At 56.6% G+C, this 13,767-nt stretch overlaps 1 protein-coding gene across 1 annotated transcript in view; it reads left to right on the forward strand.

Moving 5' to 3' along the window:
* Positions 1-350: 350 nt before the first annotated feature.
* Positions 351-13,767, forward strand: part of LOC100930484 (scavenger receptor cysteine-rich type 1 protein M130) — a 30,339-nt gene continuing 16,922 nt past the window's right edge. The window contains exons 1-6 of the mRNA XM_031957083.1: positions 351-509; positions 1,645-1,734; positions 3,296-3,616; positions 6,566-6,886; positions 7,995-8,303; positions 11,867-12,181. Of these exons, the coding sequence (XP_031812943.1) occupies positions 464-509; positions 1,645-1,734; positions 3,296-3,616; positions 6,566-6,886; positions 7,995-8,303; positions 11,867-12,181 (1,402 nt within the window). The 5' untranslated portion in view covers positions 351-463. The remainder of the gene's footprint in view (positions 510-1,644; positions 1,735-3,295; positions 3,617-6,565; positions 6,887-7,994; positions 8,304-11,866; positions 12,182-13,767) is intronic.

Below are 13,767 nucleotides of genomic sequence, written 5' to 3' on the forward strand. Positions count from 1 at the left end.
ACCTGTGCCTTCAATAATCTGTTATTTGATAAGCCCCCAAACTCCAGCTTCTGGGATGAGAGGAGAGGGATTGTTTATTTGGTCAAGTTTATTGAACCTGTTTTCCTTTAGATTTTCCCTTTCCTCCCTCTTTTTTTGGAAAGAACTATTATGAATCCCTCCTCTTAGACATGGCAAGTGTAGACATAATGAAGTAAAATGAAGAAACACAAAGATGAAAATTCATCAGAATTCAGTATGTTAATTTACAATGTCCTAATTCTTAAAAAAATAAATCTGTGGGCCAGATTTCTCAATTTCCTCTTGTTGTTCCTTGTTCCACGATCAGAAGGCAAGGATAAAAAGGAGCGTCAGCTCTCCAAGTAACTTCTCCTTTTGAAGTGAGACTCTTGATGCTTGGAGGGAACTGTCAGAGCTCAGCTGTGTCCCTTCTTTGCGGGGCTGTGAACATCACAAAAGAGAGATGGGCAGAGCCACCATTTGGCTCCCTGGATACTCCTGGCACGCAGGTAAAGGTTTCCTGTTTTCTCTCCATCCATGTTGGTTGGGATAGCTTCAGAGACTCTTGTGGACCAGGAACATGAACACGGGGGTAAGGAAAAGGATCTGAAACTTGTAAAGCTTGTGGAAAGTTCGAGCCAGCTCAGAACAGGGCTGAAGGCACAGTAAGGTTTCAGGTGACCAGGACAAGAGCAAAGCTGGCCTTGAGGGATAAAGCTGCGGGGGAGGTAGCCATCAGTGTTTAACGACTGGCTTTCCAAAGTCACAGGAAACATTTTTAAGTTGAATCTGAATTATTTTCACTTTCCTAAGTCTAAACAACAAAACAAGAAATCGAGCCTTGAGGCGTCAGTGTTCCCAGTGAAATTTTCACAATCTGGTGAACTTCTAGGCAAAATCCACAGGGATGACAAGACAAGAGGAAGCACGGGGTAGGAAAGAAGGAAAAGGATAGAGGAAGAGAAAAGGAGGAAAGAGGAAGGAGGGTGTCTTACCAGCCCCAGATGGCAGGAGGGATAGAAGGCCTCCTTATGGCACATCCTCCTTACTAGAGCAGGTTCATCTGGTCCAAGGCTTAGAGCGGGGAGGGGGGAGGGGGGCAGTGGCTGGAAGATCTGGCCATCACCATGGTCTTAGAGCTTCTGGGTATATGCGTGGGGGGTGCTAGGAACGCCCGTGAACCTTGGATAGGTGTGGAAAGGGAACAAATGGACTGGGGGAGGGAGGTGGGCCTGGCAGTGAGGGAGCTCATGGTCCAGTGGTCAGTGGGGAGAAGACAGAGGGAAGGAAAGAGGAGGAGGGATGGAAGTGTTGCCCGGGCTGTGTATATATGAGGAAGGGGAAAGTGGTGAATCAGATGGGGCAGCACCATCTTCCCGCCCAGTGTCGGCCAGCAGGGTAGCAACGGATCCGGGTCCAGTCGTGGGACACAGATGTGTTTGGGGGCAGATGCTTGGAACGGGCCATCTGGAAGCCCGCACTTTCCCACTGTTCCCAAAAGCCCTTCTTGCTCCAGAACTTGGCTGGAGGCTTGGGATCCCCTGGGCTGGCCCATCTGAGTCTGTGACTGTGACTCCTTTCTGGGGAAGGAAGCCCGGGCCCTGGGGTCACTGACTCCGCCTTGGTGCTTTCTCACTCCCACAGAACTTGGAAGGCGCCGGGACCCACTGCCCGCCCTAACGGGCGGCTTTTCCCTCCTGCTGCTCGGTACCTGCTTCCTCAGCAGCTGTGCTGGTAGGTTCGGGGTCCCTCTGCTCCCCCTTTCCTAGCCTGGAGCCTTAAAGAAGCCAGCCCAGTGCAGCCCAGGAGCTGGCCCTTCGGGGAGACTTTGCAGCCCCGCCCTTTGAGACAGAATGGGCGGGAGGCTCCCATTTTCCGAGTTCCTTTCCCACTATCACGGGGTCTGGTTGGTGCAGCTGGCATTCGGGCCGCTTGCCTCCGGAGCCTTCTCCGGCCGGGAGCCCCCCAGGCCTCCAGGAACTGAAAAGCCAGATGCTCCTCCAGACCCTGAAACGTGCAGCCCCGATGGCGGCCAGAGGAACTGAGCGAGCTTTCGACCGTTCCCCGGGAAGGGAGAGGAAGGAAGGGTGCAGAGAGAGGCCGGGCACCAGATGCTCGGGGCCAGCGGCCTCCTTGGAGACCAGGCTGTGAAGTCCCTCCTTAGGGCAGGGGGGACCTGAGCCTCTGGGAGCTGAGGCTGCGACCGCACCGTGCAGGACGGCCCCTCTCCCAGGGAGCTCTGGGCAGCCCTGGCTGGCCTTGGGGATGGGACTGCTCAGTGGCTTCTGGGCTGCACCACCAGGCATTACGTGGTGCCTCAGTTTCTTTATCTGTAAAACCCTCTGGGGTTCTTTCCAGTTCTAAATGAGTGACCCTAGAACCCCTGGTTTAGAAAGTAAATATGATTGAGAGAGAAAATGGGGGTGAGAGAACAGATCTGAGCTGGGGCGTCACACTGGGGCTCCCCCATTTCTGTCTCTGCACGGTTTCTGGACGAGCCAAGGGAATGGGGCAAGCGGCAGGGACCCTGAACTCCTTTCAGGGCTGGGGCAGCTTTACTTGACCCCCACGGGGCTCTGGGATGTGCTCTGGAGAGCTGGGGGTCATTGCTCCTCTCTGCTAAGCTTGGTCCCGCATGGGGGGCCACAGTGACCAGCCTCCCGCCCCTGGGTGCCGCTCGGCACCAGATTGTTCTCGCAAGGGGCGCTTGCTTCACAGCCAAGGCAAGGAGGAGCATTCGCCGAGCCACCCCCGCCCTTTGGGGAGATCTCCTCGAGGGCCTTTTCTAGACCCTGCCCTTCCTGGCCACTTCATCTGGGGGCTCCAGCTTCAGGCCTCCTCGGAGCCCTCGGAGTTGTCTGCAGACGACGTCACTGGTTACACTCCTCAGGCTGGAGCTGCAGGGTCCAGCCGGGGTCCCCTGGCCTCCCGGATCGCTGTCTTAGCGCCCAGGCCACATCTGCACGGGAGCCAGCTGTTTCTCAGGGGCCCACGATCTGACGGAGTGGGAGAGGGAAGGTGGCTCTGAGGGTCTCCCCCGGACCACCCGGAGCGATGGCAACAGTGCTGTATCCTCTACTGGGGCAGGGGTGGGGGGGGGGGAGAAGCCTGGGTAGGGCTCGGCCTGGCAGCTTTAGAGACCAGGGTTTCCCCGGGATGGCCCCCACTCCCGTGGCAGGCTAAGCCCGAACGCCTGGTGCCGCCCCTGGTACTTCCCGGTGCCACATGTCCGCTCCCCCATGGCAGGTCCTGCAGCCTGTGGGCTCCGGTGGGATATGGCTCTGGTCTCTTGCAGGGGCTCCGGACCCGGAGCTGAGGCTGGTCAGCGGAAGCAGCCCCTGTGAAGGCCTGGTGCAGCTGAAGGTGCAGGGCCAGTGGGGGACGCTGTGCAGCAGCCACTGGAGCAGCGACGAGGTTTCGGTGGTCTGTCAGCAGCTGGGCTGCCCCCTGGCTGCGGGCAGCTCGTCCGGGGCTAATATGAGCGACGCGGCCGGACACTCGTGGTCGGGAAACGTTTCCTGCCACGGGAACGAGTCGGCCCTGCAGGACTGCAGGCTCAGCCAGTGGCGGCAGCAGCCCTGCGCACCGGGGCAGGAGATCCTAGTGAACTGCTCCGGTGAGCCCCAGCAGCCCCTCTCCCATCCCTGGGGCCGCATCCGGGCCTGTGCCCTCCCTGGGCCTCCGCCCTCCCCCGGCCTCCGCCAGCCTGGCCAGTTCCCCTCCCAGCCGAAGCCCAGGGACCCTCCCAAGAGTGGAGCCCTGGCCCCCCACCTCTCAAAGGCCCTCAGCGGGTCAGTGGGAACAAGAGGGAGCCCCCTCCTCCCTGACCCAGCCTCACCTCCTTTCATCCCAGCCAAGTCAAAGTTGGGGGTTCTCAAGCTTAATTAGGGAACGGGAGGAAGAGGCGTTGAGGTAGGCGGGCACTGTGCCAGTGAGACCGTGGCCTTCCCCGAGCCCCCTCAGCCCAGGTGGTTTCTGCACCTGGAGTCCCACAGACAGGACCGGGGTTTGTTCACGGTCAGCTTGGCAAAGGTTAGCTGAGAGCCCCTGGCCCCGGGAGTTTATGTGACAAAACGGGGGCCAAGCTGATGGGGCTTGGTGTGGGCCCGTCTCCCCTCACCCACCTTCTCTCTGGCGAGGATCCCAAGCTCGGGCTTGGTCTGTGGGCCCTGCAGGCCCTGAGGCTGCTCTGGGGCTGTCCCTGAGTGCCCGTCCCTGAGTGTCCCGTCCCCTCCAGCTGGGAACGCTTCTGTTGGGGGCCACTGCCAGTCTCCTTGCCCGTGCTTCCCGGAGAAAGGCATGGCTTCTGGCGAGCTGAGGCGGGAGCTGGGGGGCTGTGTGTGCCCCATAGAAAGCCAGTCTCATTAATACTGTCTGGCCTGACTGCTCTGGGCCAGCCTGGGCCCTGCTGCCCCGGAGACGGAGGCAAGGGTGATCTGGAGTGGGGGGGAGCCGGAGAGGAAGGTGCGAGACGGACGGCCGAGGCTGGGGCAGATGGGGGGGAATGAGTGGGAATCAGAGAGGGGGCCAGGGTACAGCAAGAGGGGAGTGGGGGGGGCCAGCTTGAGGAGGGGCATCTGAATGTGGCTCAAGGGCCAGGAGCATCCCTGCTGAATTAGGTGAGGTGCGAGGTGGAGCAGCTGCCTTGGCGAGGGGCAGGGCTCAGAAGGGCACCCGTGCCCACCGGGACTGGGCAGCAAGTTTGAGGTGGCCTGGGGGCCTGGGGAGCGAGCAGACCAGGAACTGGGGTGAGAAGGGTCACCTCCGCCCGGGGCAGCCTGCCTCCTGGGGGGGTGAGCAGGGCAGGGGGCATTCTGCGCCTTGGGATCAAAGGAAGGGACGCTGGCAAAGCACTTATCCCAGGGCCTGGCACACGCTGCCACCACCGCCACGTCCCTGCCCTTCCTCCTCTGTGGCCATGATGGCACCCAAGGATTCCCCGGGCCTGCAGACTATGGACCCCAAGGGTGTGCGGGATTGCCCAGGGCTCCCAGGTGCTGAGGTCTGGTCCACAGGGGCTTGTTGGGAGCTCGGGATTTCTGCTGGCACCTGTGGTGAGGGGCGCGGAGACTTGGAGCCGAGGCTGGGGGCAGATGGATCTAGAGGGGTCAGGGAAGTGGGGATCAGGGTGAGGGGGTGTAACTTTTGTGTGTGTGTAACTGTGTGAGTGTGTGTGTGTAACTGTATGTGTGTGTAACTGTATATGTGTGTGTGAGTGTGTATGACTGTATGTGAGTGTGAGTGTGAGTGTGTAACTGCGTGTGTGAGTGTGTGCAAGTGTGTGTGTAACTTTGTGAGTGCAAGTGTGTGAGTGTGTGTGTGTATGTGACTGTGAGTGTGTGTGCATGTGTGTGTGTGTGAGTGTGTGTGTAACTGTGTATGTGTGTGTGAGTGTGTGTATAACTGTGTGTGTGTAACTGTGTGTGTGTAACTGTGTATGTGTGTGTGAGTGTGAGTGAGTGTGTAACTGCGCATGTGTGAGTGGGTGCAATGTGTGTGTAACTGTGAGTAAGTGTGTGTAACTGTATGTGTGAGTGTAACTGTGTGTGAGTGTGTGTAAGTGTGTAACTGTGTGTGTGTGTGCATTTGTGTGTAACTGTGTGAGTGAGTGTGAGTGTGTGTGCGTGTGTAATTTTGTGAGTGCAAGTGCATGTGTGTGTGAGAGTGTGTGTGTAAGTGTGTATGTGACTGTGAGTGTGTGCATGTGTGTGTAACTGTGAGTAGGAGTGTGTGTGTGTGTGTAACTGAGTGCATGTGAGTGTGTGTGTGTGTAAGTGTGTATGTGACTGTGAATGTGTGAGTGGGTGGGGAGGTGTGTGTGTGTAACTGGATTGTGTGTGTGAGTGTGTAAGGACTGTAGGTGGAGGGAGGGTGTAACTGCGTGTGGGTGCAAGGTGTGTGTAACTTGTGAGTCAAGTGTAGGGTGTGTGTGATGTGAGTGGTGGTGCATGTGTGTGTGAGTGTGTGTGTAACTGTGTATGTGTGTGTGAGTGTGTGTATAACTGTGTGTGTGTAACTGTGTGTGTGTAACTGTGTATGTGTGTGTGAGTGTGAGTGAGTGTGTAACTGCGCATGTGTGAGTGGGTGCAATGTGTGTGTAACTGTGAGTAAGTGTGTGTAACTGTATGTGTGAGTGTAACTGTGTGTGAGTGTGTGTAAGTGTGTAACTGTGTGTGTGTGTGCATTTGTGTGTAACTGTGTGAGTGAGTGTGAGTGTGTGTGCGTGTGTAATTTTGTGAGTGCAAGTGCATGTGTGTGTGAGAGTGTGTGTGTAAGTGTGTATGTGACTGTGAGTGTGTGCATGTGTGTGTAACTGTGAGTAGGAGTGTGTGTGTGTGTGTAACTGAGTGCATGTGAGTGTGTGTGTGTGTAAGTGTGTATGTGACTGTGAATGTGTGTGAGTGTGAGTGTGTGTGTGTATAAGTGTGTATGTGACTGTGAATGTGTGTGAGTGTGTGTGTGAGTGTGTGTGTATATGTGTGTAACTGTGTGAGTGCGAGTGCATGTGCGTGGGTGAGTGTATCTGCACCTTCTCCCTGCTCACGAAAGCTTCTTCCCGGCACAGAGGGAGCCAACATGGCCCTGAGGCTGGCCAACGGCGTGAACCGCTGTACAGGCCGTTTGGAAGTGAAGGCCCAGGGTCAGTGGGGGACGGTGTGCGACGACCTTTGGGGCAAGGAGGATGCGGAGGTCGTGTGCCGCCAGCTGGGCTGTGGAACGGCCTACAATGTGCGGAGGCCCCTGGGTATTAACATTGGCACCGGCCCCATCTGGATGGACGACGTCAACTGCTACGGGAACGAGAGTGCTCTTTGGGAGTGCCGCCACCGGGGCTGGGGCCAGCACAACTGCAACCACCACGAGGACGTGGGGCTGGTCTGCTCAGGTGAGGCTCCGGGCAGGCCTCGGGCCCGCAGGGGCTTCCGCCGGCCCCCCTCCCCGCAGCGGGTGCCCTGGCTGGGTCACTCCCTGGGAGGGGAAGCCTGGCCCCAGGGGCCCTTCTCCTGGCAGCCAAGGCCCCCTCCTTTGTATTCACTTTTGGGGAGTTCTGCAGGAGCTGGGCTAACTTTCAGAGGAAACTCTTAGGTGTCCCCTCAGGCTCGGCTGCTCCCGCCCCCACTTTCAGGAGGACTCCCCCGGGCCTGCAGACTATGGACCCGGAGGGTGTGTGGGATTGCCAAGGGTTCCCTGGGTTCCTCTTTTTGAGCCGCCATGTTTTCTAGCTATGCTGCACATGCAGCAGGCCCGGCAGTGTCAAGGGCCGACCTTATTTGTTCTTCCCATCCCAGGCCAGGCTGCCGGGTGTCCCTGGTCAGTCTGCGCCAGGCGCTGGGACCCAGGATGGAAGCAGACCGGCTGTCTTCATGGCCGGGCAGTGGGAAGAGGGGGACCAAAGGCGGCTTTCCCTCCGTCCTTGTGCCTCTCCTTGGGGGTCTCCCCTTCCCTGCACATTTCCCTCCCACCCCGGCCCCCTTGGTCCTGCCCTCAGGAAGTCACCAACTTTGGGCATAACTCGGGAAGTTATGGTTGCCCACTGCTGCCCCACCCCACGGCCATCTCTGCTCCCTATTGGCCAGTCCTTGTAACCTCATGGTTTCTATTTAGGGACCCCCACTTCCATAATGGGGTGAGCCCCAGGTGTGGCCAGCAGGTGCTCAGAGAGCTTTTTTGGTTCTGGGGTCACCGTGAGAGTATCGAGCCATAACCCAGGGAAGGCTCCCAAAGTGCTGGGGGATGAGGGTCCTGCAGTTCCATAATGGGGGATCCACTGGACAGCAGAGAGCCGCTCCAAACGGGCCAGGGCCCCTCAGCTGGGACTCCGGCCCACTCTGGCCCTGAGATTGAGTCTGCACTCCTCACAGGCTCGGTGCCAGCCTCCCCCCTCCCACATCCCTTCTCTTCCCCCCCATCGCAGCCCTCACCAGGAAGTTCCCTTCTCTCTCTCCACCCCCTTCCCAGCGCTGATTCCTCTTGCTCTCGGGTCTTTCTTGCAGAAGGAGCAAACATGGAGTTGAGACTGGTGGGCGGAACCACAAACTGTTCTGGGCTGGTGGAGATCCGGGTGCATGGGGAGTGGGGTCGGATCTGCGACACCAACTGGAACATGGAGGCAGCCACCGTGGTGTGCCGCCAGCTGGGCTGCCCAGCGCCCAAGAAGGCCGTGAGCTGGTTCGACGGCGGTGAGCAGGAGCACATCTGGTTCGGGAACATCCGCTGCCATGGCAATGAGTCAGCCCTTTGGGACTGTGAGTACGACAACTGGAACTGCAGGCCTGAGAGCCACGCCAAGGTCATCTGTTCTGGTAAGCCCGAGCCCTGGCAGGGTGGGCGGGGAGGTGCGTCTGGCCCTTTCTCCTCAGCCCCGTCTGCCCCTTTCTCCTCAGCCCCGTCTGGCCCTTTCTCCTCAGCCTTGTCTGGCCTTTCTCCTTACCTCTGTCCAGTGTCGGCTGGCCAGAAAACCTGAGTTTAGATTCAGTCTCCATGACCCGAGCAAGTCCCGGGCCCGCGTCCCTCATCTCTAGAATGGGAATCGAGATCCTGCCTGCCGTGCTGTTTTGGGGATCACATAAGATAATCATTGTCAAGCACGGGGCCTGGCCCATGATAAGGGCGTGCAAACATTAGCCAGATGCAGAACAAACCAAGAAAGACCCAGAGGGGGAAGGCGCTGGGGGTTATGGAGGTAACAAGTCCGACCTGATCTTTAGAAGGGTGGATTGGACGGCTGGATAAAGGATAGACCAGAGTGGGAGGATATTTGAGGCAGGTAGACCCCCCCCTCAAAAGCAGCTATTGGAATAGTCCCATGTGTGAGATGATGAGGGTCTGCACCAGCATGGGGGGAAAGAGGAGGGAAGGGGCTCATTGGAGAGACATTGATTGGACATGGGAGTCACTGAGGATGACACCCAATGATGCTGGGAAGGAGGAGCAGGGAGTTTGGGATTTCAGAGTCTACTCAATGTCCAATTGCACCTGAGAGATTGGAGGTCAGCAGAGAGGTTGGGAAATTTGAGAATTATTAGGGTGGAAGATTATAAGGGGAAGGGAATGAGTGTTTACTAAGGGTGTGCTATACATAGGTCAGGCAATGGCCTTGGTGACTATAAATTTATCTCATTTGAACCTCACAACAGATCTGAGAGGAAGGTGATGTTATTATCCCCATTTTATAGGTGAAGAGACTGAGGCAGGGGTTAAGTGACTTACCTAAGGTCATACCACTAGCAACTAGGTGTTTGAGGCCACATTTGAGCTCGGGTCTTCCCAGAGCTCTATCCCACTGTACCAGGCAGTTGCCTCAAGAATTGAGTCCCTGAGACCCTCGGTGTGGAAACTCTCCCCAGGCATATAAGTGCCTCCTTATAACAGGTGATTCTATGAGCTGGGGAGGTTCAGTCAGGCGTCTGTGCCCAGTCTGCCCCATCTCCCAGCTGCTCCTTCCATCTTGGCTGAGGAGATCCCTGGTCACCGCCGGGAGTCTCTGTGCAGCTTCCTTTGTGTCTTCCTCTGTGTCTAGAATTTCAGCTTTCAATGTTCCTGTCCTTCCTTGGATCCTCCCCATTCTTTCTTTGAACTCTTTTCCCCTCCAGCAACCACACAATCCCGCTTCAGGCCGTTGCTGGTTCCCCTCCCTCTCCTCCGGCCTCTGGGATGGCCAGGGGCTGCCCCCTCCTGCCCAAGAACTCGGAATCTCGGAATCTGAGAGCTGGAAGGGACCCTAGTGGCCTTCCCCACAATAAAAGGCGCCTCGCCTCTGCTGGAAGAGCCCCTGGGCTCTGGGGCTGGCCACCTCCTGGAGGAAGCCCCTGCGCCCCAGGACAGCGCAACTTCCCCACATCCAGTATCTGTGAACACTGCCTGCGCCCTGCCCACTGTCCCCGGGAGTTTCGTCTCAGGGCCGCCCCACAGGCAAGGTCTAAGAGAGGGGGAAATGGTGACCTCGTTTCTGGTCTTAAGGGAAGGCTGGCTTTCTCTTCCTTAAATGCTGTGGGCAGTTGGCAGCTGCGGGAGGTCTGAGGGCATCCTTCCGAGGTGCGTGTGATCGGCCGGGAGGAAGCAGAAGGCGGGCCCTGCCGGCGCTTGGGGAAGCGGGGTTACCACAAGCTGGGGGCCTTCCTTTGCGCCTCCCGAGCTTGGTGAGGCGGCTCGGCCCGGCACTCGGCGTTGCTCCTCGACGACGACCCACTATTTGCTCACGGCGCCGATCGGAGCTCAGCCAAAAACAGCATTGGAACCGGGCTCTCCGGGTGTTGGTGCCTTAGGGACCCTAAGGATTGAGGACAACAGGTCCGCCGGCACAACCCACGACCCCCTCACACAGGGCCAGGAACAGAGGCCACTTGGCGCCTGTTTGAGCGTTGGACCATCTGTGCCTTCTGCATCTGGCTTCCCCCTTACTCTTAGAGGGAGCCAAGTCTAGCCCCCTGAGTTAGGAGTCCCCCAGAAATGGGGCTATCAGCAGAAGGCTGAATGGGGGGGAGAGGAGCTGAGGGCTGCGTCTGTCCAGCAGCGTCCGGCCACAGATCACGTGGCCCAGTGGCGTCTCCTGACGGCGGGGAGCTTTCCCAATCCCACTTGAAGCACGGGAGCCCTCTTCCTCAGTCTGTGGGAGGCCAGGCAGCCTGTGCCCAGCCGAGCGCAGCTCCCGGTCCGGCTGTGCCCGGCATCAGATCGGCTCCTGTGGGTTCTGCTTCTCCCTTGCGGCTTTGTCACCTTGCTCTCGGCCTTGAGTCCTCCCAGACCCCCAGAACTTTTTATTTTTCCTTGCCGGCTGCTTTGTTGGGTCTAGCTCTGCTTTCTAGTCTTGTCCTGGTGAGGTGGATTTTGGGGGAATTGCCCTCATTCATTTCATCTTGGAATTCAGGCCAGTGACCTGGGCTGCCGAGATGGCCTCTTACCTCGGACGTTAATGATCCAAATCTGGGAGAGCCAGGCTGAGCGCCCAGCGCCAAGTGGGGGGCTCCCCACACAGCCGATCCCACTTGGGCTGGGCTCCCCCGTCCACTTCCCCTGTCGCCCGGACAGGGGCTCCTTCTGCTTCCCCTCCTCCTCTCTGAGACCCCGTTTCCCTCTCCAGCTTCCTCCCTCCACCCTCGCAGACACGGGCCCTTTCTTTGGTAGCTCCCTTCTGGTCTGGCTCCCTTCGGGAACACTTCACTTTCCTCATACGGAGTCTCCCGGTCCTTGGACTTCTGCTCCAGGAAGGGACTAGTGGGCAGTCAACAGGCATTTATTGAATACCTACTGTATGCCAGACACTGGGAACAAACTGGGGGCACAAGGCAAGTTGGTGCCAGTGCTCAGAGCTTCCGTGCCAGTGGAGGAAGACTGCCCACAGGAGCAGCCCCTCCCACTTCCTTCCTGGCACGGGTTCTTGCACCTCCTCCCCTTCTTCCCACTCTCCCATTCCACTCTCCCCAAGCAGACCAGTCTTCTCTAAGCACGCGCTTAGTCTCTGAGCATATGAACCGTGCACTTAGAGGAACTGCCGGACTCTGTCCCGAAGTCTGGCCCCCGAGAAGGAGGAGAGAGCTGGGTGGTTCAGTGGGTAGAGTACAGCCCTGGAGGCAGGAGGCTCTGATTCAAATCCAGCCTTGGAGACTTGCTAGCTATGTGACCCTGGACAAGGCGCTGACTGCGCCCCCCCCAAAAAAACCCCAAAATAATAATGAGGAAGAGGAAGTGGAGGAGGAGGAAAGAGCATCCATCCCACATGTAGCCCCCTGTCCACGGGCCAGGCCAGACACACTCAGGAAGCCCCCCCAAGGGGCTCCGCTTTGCATGTGGGGGGGCAGGTAAGGGAGGAGGGAGCGAGATCTGGCTCTTGCAGTTCCTCCATGGTCCGGGAATCTCCCGTTCACAGAGAAGGACGATCTGGAGCTGCGGCTTGTCGGCGGGGGCAGCCCATGCGCCGGGGCCGTGGAGGTGGAGATGCAGAAGGTGGTGGGCACCGCGTGCCAGCAAGCCATCGACATGGACGAAGCCGAGGTGATCTGTAAGCACCTGCAGTGCGGCTCCGCCGTCAGCATCTCCCACCGGGACGGCTTCGAGGAGGTCACCATCCACAGGGGGCTCACCAAGGTCTCCTGCACTGGGGAGGAGGCCTCCTTTTGGGACTGCAAGACCTGGAGGTGGGGAACACAGCCCTGCGGAACAGAGGCAAAGGTCATCTGTTCAGGTGAGACCCCCTCCCCCTTCCATTACCCCCCCTCCCTCATCTTTCTGGATCATGGTTTTTTTTTTTTTTAATAGCTTTTTATTTACAAGATATGCGCATATGTAATTTTTCAGTATTGACAGCTGCAAATCCTTTTGTTCCAATTTTTCCCCTCCTTCCCCCCATCCCCTCCCTCCATGGCAGGTTGACCAATACAGGTTAAATATGTTAAAGTATAAGTTAAATACAATATATGTATATATGTCCAAACAAAAAGAGTTGGACTTTGAGATAGTGAGCAATCAACCTGTGAAGGAAATCAAAAATGCAGGCGGACAAAAAGAGAGGGATTGGGAATTCTATGTAGTGGTTCACAGTCACCTCCCAGAGTTCTTGCGCTGGGTGTGGCTGGTTCAATTCATTCCTGCTCTATTGGTTCATCTCATTGCTGAGGATGGCCACGTCCATCAGAATCGATCATCATATAGTATCGTTGTTGAAGTAAAAAATGATCTTCTGGTCCTGCTCATCTAGATTACATGTAAGTCCGCTGCTCCTGAGGGCTCACCCTGTCCACTTCCAGAGGAGCCAGAAGCTTGCAAGGAGTCTCTTGTCGGGGACCTGCCCACCCATGGGAGGTTGCTGCCTCCCTGCTGGCAAACTCTGGCTCAGACTCCAGGTCATATAACAAACATGTCTTTCCTTTCCTACACTCATTCCCCTGTCAGAAAAACTTGCTACAACAACAGTCCTGGAGTAAGTACTCACGGCCAAACAAAACACATCCCTACACTGGCCCGAATCCAAGAGAATGGGAGCCCATCCCCAGCCAGGTGTGGCCATCTGTGTCGGGGAGCAGAGAGCCCGTCCACCAAATGGACCAGAGTTCTGAAGTGGAGAGCCCGTCCACTAAGTGGACCAGAGTTCTGAAGCGCAAAGTCGTTCACGTCGGCCCCACGCTTATGGATGTACAGACTCTTGCTGGGGTCCCCCCTAGTTTGCATCCATTCATGTCCGTCTTCCCAGGTTTCTCTGCAACTGTCCCTTTCATCATTTCTTAGAGCATCTGTGTATTCCATGTAATTTATATCACTCGATCTGCTTAGCCATTTTCCAATGAATGGGCGGCCCCTTAGACTCCAGTTCTTTGGAGCACAAAAACAGCTGCTATGATTGCTTTTGCATATAATTTTCCCTCTCTTGCTTCGATTTCTTTGGGATATAGATCTAGTAATAGTGTTGCTGCATCAAATGACTGCACAGAGTTCCAGGTACAACAGCAGCCCCTTACAGCATCTCTCTTATCAAAAAACAAACTGATATTTATTCTTTTCTTTCTTGTCAATTATGAGATGCTCATAACTTCCAGAAGACTTTTCAAGTTTTCAAGCAGGGTTAAAAAAATATTGCCTTCCTGTCCAAGTCCCTGGGGGTTGGGGGTTTATCAAGCATCAATCTCTCAGGTTTCTTTGCTTCTGCATATTTTGTACTTAATCTGTTCCAATAATTAGCCTTTATAGCTCTTAACCAATACCAAACCTCCACTGATGGTTAGCAATTTCTAGTATTTTTTTTTTTACTTCTGGTACTTCCTTGCTATTTCTTTT

Source organism: Sarcophilus harrisii, chromosome 2 (genome assembly GCF_902635505.1).
Source record: "Sarcophilus harrisii chromosome 2, mSarHar1.11, whole genome shotgun sequence".
Classification (NCBI taxonomy): Eukaryota; Metazoa; Chordata; class Mammalia; order Dasyuromorphia; family Dasyuridae; genus Sarcophilus; species Sarcophilus harrisii.